The 10321-nt window shown below is 40.6% G+C and overlaps 2 protein-coding genes across 2 annotated transcripts; both read left to right on the forward strand.

The window, feature by feature from the left end:
- On the forward strand, positions 1–1859 carry LOC111229067 (regulator of G-protein signaling 21-like). Its single transcript, XM_022755230.1, has 5 exons — positions 1–375; positions 484–555; positions 658–719; positions 812–978; positions 1328–1859. Exons 1-5 carry the CDS (start codon positions 326–328, stop codon positions 1574–1576), a joined length of 600 nt encoding a protein of 199 aa, XP_022610951.1. The 5' UTR covers positions 1–325; the 3' UTR covers positions 1577–1859.
- Positions 1860–3588: 1729 nt separating this feature from the next.
- trove2 (TROVE domain family member 2) lies at positions 3589–10166 on the forward strand. Its single transcript, XM_022754782.1, has 9 exons — positions 3589–3648; positions 4506–5112; positions 5816–6036; positions 6362–6508; positions 6604–6741; positions 6832–6948; positions 7339–7455; positions 7669–7815; positions 8214–10166. Exons 2-9 carry the CDS (start codon positions 4524–4526, stop codon positions 8364–8366), a joined length of 1629 nt encoding a protein of 542 aa, XP_022610503.1. The 5' UTR covers positions 3589–3648; positions 4506–4523; the 3' UTR covers positions 8367–10166.
- The last annotated feature ends 155 nt before the right edge of the window (positions 10167–10321 follow it).

Raw genomic sequence — 10321 nt, forward strand, 5'->3', positions numbered from 1 at the left:
TTGACGCACTTTGAGTATTCATGTGGTTCCCTCTAATTATGCAACAATACGTCTGCATGTCAACAGAGGTTAAAGAAAGCAAGACACAAGGGCGAAGAAAGTGCTGTGAGCTGGGAGAAACAGTGGTGTCTTGACATCAGAGTCAGATTCCACTCTGTTTTTGACCCGCATCAGTGAGAAGAGGCAGTCAGGATGAAACTGTCTAGTTGGAAATCTGACTGATACCTAAGGAAAAATTCTTCTGAGGTTTCAGCGGTATCATGCATACTGAGAGATACTGTCAAATTATAATTCACCGAGGAGGTAGTGCACTTCAAATTCAACAATGAACAGGCTCTCTAGGACATCTCTGGACCTCCAGGACACAAACAGAATGTAAGTACAATATGTTTCATTTGTAATGAGGCTTATTTTGAATGTTTTTTGTTTTACACACCTGAGACAGTAGGACTTATATATTCCTGTCATTTTCCTCTCTTGTAGACATAATGCATGGAAATCAAGAATACAAGAATACTTCATCCAGAGCCCATTACCATGGAGGAAAATCAACAGGTAGATTTTAATTTGATCATACTGCATATTAATATTGAATTTTCTAATATTTTCTTTAAAATGTGAATGAGGCCAAAAACCTTCTCTTTCTTCCATTAACAGACAGAAAACAAATGAAGCAAGCCTACTGGGAGAATCTCTTGAGATGCTCCTTTCCCAGAAATGTAATTTTCATCTGCTTTCAAGCAATACAAAACTAATATCATGGTTGGTTACTTTTTTCTGTATAATGAAGTTATGTTCTCTTGTTTTACAGGTGGACAAATAGCGTTTCGGGACTTTCTGAAGTCAGAGTTCTGTGAGGAAAACCTGGACTTCTGGCTGGCCTGTCAAGAGTTTCAAACCTTTGACAGTCCTGAGGAACTAACAAGGAGAGCAGCAAGGATTTATGAAGAGTTCATCAGGGCTGAGTCTCCCAGACAGGTAAAAATACACTCTGCTGGAGGACTGAATCATAAGGGTATGCTTAAGAAATTTAGTGCAGCAGAATGTGCTCAAACCTAAATATAGGCATGGTATAAGAAAAACACAATTTAGTTTGCTCTTGAATATTCAATGTGTTTATTGCAAGAGTGAGAACAGACACAATTCTGTAGAAAAATGCTCATGCAGGTAAAGGCCTAAAAAGGCTTGTATCATGTACTGCACAGAAACCGACGTTTTAAATAGTTACTTTCTGACTGCTGCAGATAATGTGCAGTGTGTAGCGCACATTAAAAGTCTAAATTGTAATTGCATATTTAAGTATGTATTACTCTACTTATCTTTTCAGATAAATGTAGATTTCTATACAAGAGAGATCATCAGTCAGAGTCTCCAGCAACCAAGTCCATCGTGTTTTGTCGTGGCACAGAAGAAAGTCTACAGCCTGATGGCAAACGGCTCCTTCCCACGCTTCATCCAGTCTGACCAATACAAAGTCCTGTTTGATGCAGCTTCTAAACAGAGAGGCCTCGGGAAGCACTGGAAGACCAGACACCGAGCAGACACTTCCCCTTCCCTTAAAATGTCACCTCAATAACATAATGTCTGGCAAGACTGAAAGGTGCGCCAATGCAATGGTCATAACATGCTGCAGGCAGTGACATCTGGTGCACAGTCAACACTGGCCATCACCAAAAGTAAAACCGTAGCTTTTAATTGTGATATTTTGAGTGTAAACTTTTTGCACATGACTGCAGGACTGTTGTGTATTTTGTGAGTGTGAATTTGAACAATGTTCATAAAAAAATGTATATGATTTTGACATGTATGCATCATGAGCGCTGTAATAAATTGCTCAGCTGACTTAACAAGTCAGCTGGACAGACTGTATCTTAATGGGTGTGATAAAATTGCATCATGTGTTTGTACAGTTGGTGTGCTACTGCCACCCAGTGGTGACTTGGAAAACTTACAAACAAAATGAATCATGAGTGACTGGTCTCAATATTTGCAAGAAAAAAATAGCTTATACAGGTTGTGTGTAATAATGAGAAAAAAGAAAGATACTATGAAGATGTAACCAAGAGTAACCTTTAATGAATGGAAGTTGTGTCCCAGCTGAACATTTATATTATATGTCCTCAGCAAATCCCACAAATCCCAAACAAGTTGGTTCTATTATTATTTTAAAGGCGTTTCAGCCGATTTGAAATCACATTTCTAAAATAATCAACAGTAAATGTAATTAAAAATCCGTTTACAGACAGTTATGATAGTGGTGGAAAGCGAAATGATATATGGACTGTGCAATGGAGAAAGTAGTGAGGTGTATGAAATACATGAAGATGACAAATGCAAGATGTGACATGTGCAACCAATAATTAAACTGTGTAAGAGTGGAGGTGGAAGGCAAAGTACAAAGTAAAGTATAGGTACATGAAGCTGGTGATGTTCTCAGCTCAGTTTATGGTGCGCTGCAACCTCTGAATGTCCTGTTTGGTTGCTGCACTGAAGCAGACAGTGGTGTGATTTGAGGATGGACTCAAAGATGGCAGTATCGAACTGGATCAAGGAATGGATGTGTAATGGGGGGAAAAGTGGCAGGTGACCTGAACAAGTTCAGGTCCCCTGCCAGTTGATTGTCATCTATGGAGATGATCTATGATGATGTCTTGCAGGCCTTTCCAAACTGACAATGAGTCATGGGCCTTCATCTCCTCAGCATACCTCTCTTTGGCTGCTCTAATTATTCTCTTCAGTTTACAAGGAGAGTGAGGAGGTAGAAGGGGAAGTAATGATGTGTGTAACTGACCGCCAGGTGATTTTGGTGTCATGGGGAGTCAGTGAATGGAAATTTCACTAATTCTATCAAATATTGTGATGGGTGGAGATGCACTGTACAATGACTGTTGTGTGGGACTCAACTTATGAGTGAAGTGAGTGGTCAAAAGTAACGCAACCCTTATTTCTCGGTCGGTAGCGTTCTCCAGTCTCTCTGGGCTGTGGGTGACAAGTGGGCTTCAACACGGCAGGACAGCTGACTCAACTTTATTCTGCTCTCTTAGCAATACATGTGCATCCAATAGACTGTAACATTCACACCTGTCCCTCTGCAAACAATGGCAGGTGGGAACCAAAAGTGCTCCACACTAAAGGAGTTGTAAATTACCAATTTAAATATTACACCTATTGCACCACTTAATATACACACAAATTAATATGGTAATCTTATAATTAAAAGCATCCAAATGTGTACAATAATTAAGGCCACAGTAAAATCAATGCTTTATTAGCCCGAGAAAGAGAGAGACACAGAGACAGACGGAGGGAGAGAGGAAGAGATAGACAGAGGGAGAGGGAGAGAGGAAGAGAGGAAGAGATAGACAGAGGGAGAGGGAGAGGGAGAGACACAGAGAGAGACAGAGGGAGAGAGGAAGAGAGACAGAGGGAGAGAGGAAGAGAGACAGAGGGAGAGAGGAAGAGAGGAAGAGATAGACAGAGGGAGAGGGAGAGGGAGAGGGAGAGGTGGTCGTGGTCGTGTATGTGATGGTACTCTGTATCCCAGCATCCATCGCGGCACCGCCCCTGGTTAGCTCACTGACCGTCAGAGGGGAGGCCTTTCTGCGTCTAGCCACATCAAAAACTTGAACACCGTGCGCATATTTTGTGGTAAGTTCGTGGATATGTCATATAATTGCCTACCGAAACGTTTTCATTAGCAACACTGCATGTTAGCAGTAAAACCGACACTGTTTCGATAAGGTTATCGGTGCTCAGGAGCCAGCTGCCCATCCCAAGCGAGCTGCATCAAGCCGCCTAGCGCAGCTTTTCGGTGACCGGTTAGGAAAAAGCTCTGATGTGGTACCTCCATAGTTTGTGGTTGGAGGAGACCGGGTGGCTAACATCACTATGCCGCTGCAGCTAAAGAAACCTTAGGAATAGACTGGATATTTTTGCTACTTACTTGGCTATAAAACTGTTAAACATGAATATAACATTGTTAAAATCGGCAATGGCAGCTGGCTAACGTTAAATAACTTATATTGCCCCCTCACTGCCCTCCTTTGCTAGCCTAACTAAGTTAGCAACATGAACTGGTAGTTAGCAGCTGAGATTTTCGCTGTATCTAGCTTAAACATTATGTGTGGTACCATCTTCTATAAACAGCTCAGTGTGGCTTGTGTCTGTCTTATGTGTATCATCATGTCCTGTAATCGGCTTTAAGCTATTTATGTCAGTGCACAGAGGCAGTGAGTAAGTAATGTTGCTGATGAAGTCAACGTTATGTTGTGTTCATGGAGACACTGTCGTTTTCCTGGAGCTCAATCTTGTGGCACTAACGTTATTTTCCATGCGGCTCAATCCTATCCCACGGCAGCACTATGAAGAGGCTCATTAACTTCAGTGTATTTGATCAGTGACAGTTTGACCTTATATGTGGCAAAGTTAGAAAGGGTTCCTTAACCCAGTATGAACCAGCGAATGTAAAAGTGAGTAAAACTCCCCTTCACCATTTTCTGTTTCAGGCCTTGTCTAGTGATACAATGGAGCCATCGGGAAGTACTACAATAGCTGCATCAAGCAAACACACCCTGAACTCAACAGGTGGTGCTGGTTGTCCATGGGAGGTCAGCGATAAGACCAGACTGTGCCGCTTCCTCTGCTATGGCTCGGAGGGAGACATATACACGGCCAGGGATGAGGGTCGTGTCAGCATGGAGAGTGCCGGAGCCCTCCTCGTCCTGCTGCAAGAGGGCCGGGGTCCTGAGGTGGTGGAGGAGATAAAAAGGTTCACTCAGGATGGGAGAGCTGTCAGACTCGGCCCCTCCTTCTTCGCCTTGGCTTTGTGCTCTCAGCACTCTGAGCTGAAGACAAGGCAGGCAGCATTCAAAGCCCTAAAGGAAGTTTGTCGGCACCCTGCCCATCTGTTTTCCCTCATCCAGTACAAGAAGGAATTGAAAGAGGGCATGAAGTGTGGGATTTGGGGACGTGCCCTGAGGAAAGCAGTGTCCGACTGGTATAATGAGCAAGATGCCATGAGTCTGGCTGCGGCTGTGACCAAATGTAAACAGAGAGAGGGATGGTCGCACCAGGATCTGCTCAGGCTCTCTCATACCAAACCAACTAATGAAGGTGAGTTTACACAGGCCCACATTATTCACTGCTGTTTACAGGGGACAGGCAAAATTACCCACCTTACATAATATCCCTGTTTAGTGTCTTTAAGTCACTGTTGGCCTCATGCCTAATGGCTATCAATTAATTGTCATATTTTCAGAAACTTTTTCCCTTTCTGCATTACATGCAACAATTGTGCAGTGTTTGTGACCTCTCCATCAGCAACATAGGCAGTGTCAACTGCAAATCAGAAAGCCAGTGAAGTTAAAAGCCAGTTAGCAATATGTGCAAGTCTTAATAAAAGTATGAAAGTCACCATTTGACTGATTTCACCAAGTATTGAAAATGCTACAAAGGTATGCAAAGACGGAGGGGGAAATGCCTCGAAAGTCATGATGATCAAGAGAAAAACTCCAGCAGAAAAGGGAACAGGCACATAGAAACTCACCAACACTGACAGAAAGAGACTGCAAGCTACGGCCTCAAAAATGGCTGTCAAGTTAAACTGTAAAAAAAAAAAAAAAAAAAGCAAAAAAAAAAAGCAAAAACATCTTTAGCAGCGTCTTTTTAACTGCATATATTTGTTCTATCTGTCCTGACCCTCTTCATTTGTAACCCTAACACTGTGCAAGATTTAAGTTCTAACTCTACATCATGACTTAAATGAAAAAAGACTGCTGAAGTCAAACTGTAATGGTCATACCTTTTGTGTTTTCAGTTATTGCCTTGATCAGCAAATATGTAACAAAAGGATGGAAAGAAGTCCAGGTTGCTTACGCGGACAAAGAGAACTCCGAAGAGGTTATCAAAGTGCTCTCGTATCTTGAAGTGGTGGAGAAGGTCAAGCACAGTTGTGATGAAACAGAGGTCATTAATTTAATAGAAGAACACAAACTGGAGAGGGAACAGCTGCTTACAGACCACCTCAAGTCTAAACAGGTGAGTGTGTGTGTTTTTTAAAAATCACTTTTGTTATGAGATTTCAACCAGGGTATTATTCTGAGAGCTTCCTTTGTCAGTGTATATGGTATTTGGAAACAGTTTTTTCTTATAAGTATAACTGCAAAATGTGCCATTCTGGCAACACTTTGAACCGTATTTCCCTGCAGTCTCTTCAAAGAAATAATGAATATTATGGGTGGGGACACATATTTGCATGAGCTGCACAAATAAATCCTAGTTATGGGAAAAACTGATTGGAAGTATATCATCTGGAATGGATCTGTTAGGAAATATGTGGTCATGTTTTTTTTTTCTACTGGAGGTATGGAGAGCACTGCTAAAGGAAATGCCTCTCCAATCAGTGCTGAGGATCTTGGGTAAGATGACGTCAAACAAAATTCTTGAACCAGGAGGCTCAGAAACACAAGCAGTATGTGACAGAATCCAGAGCGAGACGGCACTAGAGAATGTAGGAACTATAGATCTTTTTGATTAATTTACAGTTGTGTTTTTAATAAAACATGAGACAGTTTGAGTATTTGATGTTTGTCTTGAAATCTTCAGGCAAAGATCCACCCTTTCAGTTTACTCTTGGCTTCAGAGAACTACAAAAGAGGCCAAGGCTACCAGGGTAAAACAAAATGGGAACCAGACAGCAGCATCCTCAAAGCAATGGACTCTGCCTTTTATAAGAGTTTTATGGTAGGTTCTTTTGTTTCCACAGTTTCTCACGGAACATTTAAGAAGAGCATATTAGATAACACAAATAATCTCTCGCATTTCTGTCCTCAGAATGTGGAACCTGTGGGTAAACGCTTTGTAGTCGCAGTAGATGTGAGCACATCACTGAGCAGCGTTGTGCCGGGGACGTCAATCAGCACTGCCGTTGCTGCTGCAGCCATTACCATGGTAAGACGGTGTTAGAGGTAGATAGCTACACAATGTGTGGGTTATTGTCATTGCAGTTGGAACAGCTGTGTCTGTAATCAGAGCTCGGACCAGCCCTTCTTTGGAGGAAGCCTGGGTCAAGGAATTGGTGTGTTGACATATTGTGGATTCCTGTGAAATTCCTTCCGCAGTGTGCTTATTGTAGTCCCCAGGCCCTGCAGGAGTTATTAGCTGAGGTGTGTGCCATCACAATGATGAATCTCAGAGTTGTTGAGAGAATTTTAATACAAGAGAATACTTGTAGCATTAGCAGTTGTTTTGTTTTGCTGCATGACGTGTGTGTATGTGAGAGAAATGGATTTCTGTGATAGAGATGTCATGCTTTTCTTTTGACCTTTGTGTCTGGTGCAGATATTTGCAAGGACAGAGGTGGACACACAAGTTCTGGCCTACTCTGAAGGAGCTTTGGTTCCATGCACTGTGTCTGCTGACATGAATCTCGCACAAGCAACAGTTGAACTGGTTAAGGTAAGGCGTGCCACAGCATCAGAGAGGAAGAAGTTTATCAGTTACTCATCAGTATTCCTTAGGAATACAAGCATTTTATGACCGTCAATAATTACACAATATTTATAAATCGGTTAATACATTTTTCCAGTAGCAGATAAGGCGTTGTGTTCACATTGACTTCGCTGAACATGTCTTGCTTTTGACCTCTGACCTTTCCACCATGTGCTCCAGATCCCGGGTGGGAGCACAGACTGCGCCCTTCCCATCACATGGGCCACAGAAAATGGGAAAGCTGTAGATGTGTTTATTATTCTGACCAACAACCCATTGTGGACGTTTACTGCCAGCCCAGTGGAGTCTCTACAGAAGCACAGACAAGTACATTTATTCAGTCACGTCTGCTTGGGGAGGGGGGTTTAATAGGCTGATCTCCTCTAAGATAAAGATTGTTTTTGAAAACAGGATTACGCAAACACCAGCTAAAATGAATTTGCAATTTGATGGGTACAGACTTAATCAGACAAATGGGATGAGGTTCCTTTTCACATTTATATCAAAGCTCATCTCTGGGTTTTAATTTCCAAAATGGCATGGCATTTGACCAGTGTATTATTGTTATTCATGTTGTTATGTTTTCATCATTAACAGTTAACAAGTAAGGGCCAATTTTTAAGTAAATGTGAGCATACATACACATACTTTTTGCAAAAACAATGAAATAATAATAAAAAAAAATAAAAAAAACTAAAACATTTGTATGTGCCTTTTCTCTACAGATTTCAGGAGCCAATTCTAAGTTGGTGATGTGTGGGCTGACATCCATTGGACACACCATCGCAGACACAGAAGACAGGGGTTTACTGAGCATCTGCGGCTTCGACCTTGGAGCCTTGTGCGTCATTCGTAACCTAGCCCAGGATCTGATCTGATAAAGTATTGGGACTTTCTCTTGACATCATGTGGTTAGAGTACAAAAAGAAGGCACAAAGTGGACCAACGTTGGCTCACTTAGCATGTAGAGTGCCCTTAAACAGCACTAATCCAAAAGATGTTGACATTTACAATTCCAATTTCTCTTTTTGTATTATGTCACTTACAAGTCAACTGACAAAGTGTCCAGCGGGCTGGACAACACTATGGAAATGTTGTGTGCATATATTTTTTCTGAAATTTGAAAAGGAGGTGAAAAGACATGATACGTCACTGTACATCATGCTGTCAAGAGTTAAGGTGCAAACAGCACTCCATATGACAGTCTGTTTAGTGGTTTGATGGTTGTTAGTGAGACACTAACCCTTTTACTAATAAAATCCACTCATTTATAGTGATATATGGCAGACTGAACAAGAGGAAAAGTGTAAGAGTCAGAATGTTACTTTGTGCTTACTGCAACTGTAGTTGGATTTTAGGGGATTGACTGTAGTTTCTAGTATGTATCTATCTGGGATGATTTTAGCAGGTTTGATGTGATGGTAGAGGCGATTTAAATTTGAAAACCTGTCCCTCTCTTATGCAACATTATTTTAAATTATTAACAGATATTAAAGAGATGTATTGAAACCAAGCACCAAAAGTCAACAGAATACTTTCAAGGTTTTCTGGCTATTCTGTAAAATTCTTTGATTTAATTGACCAGAGAAGATTTTTGTAATAGTAATATTAATGCCTAGAATTATTTTTACGCAACTCTTGCCTTTAGCTTAGCTAGAGTTTTTAATTGTTGTATTAACATTGGTTTTCCCTTGAGAAAATTTTTATTTTAAAACTGAGTTGTCTGCTCTGCTCTTGTTGAATTTATTCCATAAAAGAATACCCATAGTGCTCTTAAATATCATGATACAGTTTTGGGTGGGATTGTTTGGGTTGTGGGTTCTTGTATTTTCCTTTGTGAAACGATGCCAATGTTTGGGACTGTAAGTCAGTTTACTGAAAGTTGGAGAAATGGACTTTTTCTCATATTGTAGTCTGAATTCTATGCATCACAATTGGGATTTTACTGTATTATTGTGTCCAGGAAGGACAAATTATAGCTATTTAACAACTGTTTACCGAGACTGAATCTGCTAGCACATTAATGATTCTGTATTTTTGATGTAAGAATGTTCGTTATGCAAAGACTAACAGATAATTGCTACCTTCCTGGACTTAAAGGAATTGAATGTACTTTTGTAAAACATGTAACAGTAGAGATTTAAAGTATAATGCTTTATATTTCTTCAGACGCAGAATAAACACACACTACTTACAGAGTCTTAGTGTTAGGGGCCAATTCATTTTGGGGAAATGCAAGCAAACAGCTATAGTGGTGCTTCTCATTTTAGTTAGTTTAAACAGTAATTGCTGTGAGTACTGACAGCATTCACTAAACTTGACACTTATTCATTGTAGTGCAATTCACTCTTTATGAAGAAAAATAAACTGACCATGTTACTGTGAAGGATTTTTGTCCACACATGCTGATACTGTCATTTTCAATGTTAAGACAATGTCCGCTGTCTTTTTGGCCAAAGGTCAAAAAGCTACAAAGCTGAAATATTTGTGTAATATGATTATTGATACAACGTTTGTAGTTGAAAGTCTGGCACAATAGATAGTTGTAATGAAGTTTGGTAGTTCACAGGTGTTCATAACCATGGTTAACCTTTTCCCATCCCATGGTGTGTTGTATCCATTTTCCTTAACAAATAAGTATTTGACTGTAGTAGCAATGTAAACCCCTAATAAACAGTTTGCTGCTCTTCAAATATTGCTGTATTCTTGGTGTTCTGTGATATAAATAACTGTCTGAAGTCCTGGAAATTAACTAACATTACTTTACTGTGGGATTATCACCAACTGTGCCCAAGTGTCCATCCAGTGGAGGTGTATTGAGCAAAGAACTGCG

Source organism: Seriola dumerili, unplaced genomic scaffold (genome assembly GCF_002260705.1).
Source record: "Seriola dumerili isolate Sdu_G_001 unplaced genomic scaffold, Sdu_1.0 BDQW01000226.1, whole genome shotgun sequence".
NCBI lineage: Eukaryota > Metazoa > Chordata > Actinopteri > Carangiformes > Carangidae > Seriola > Seriola dumerili.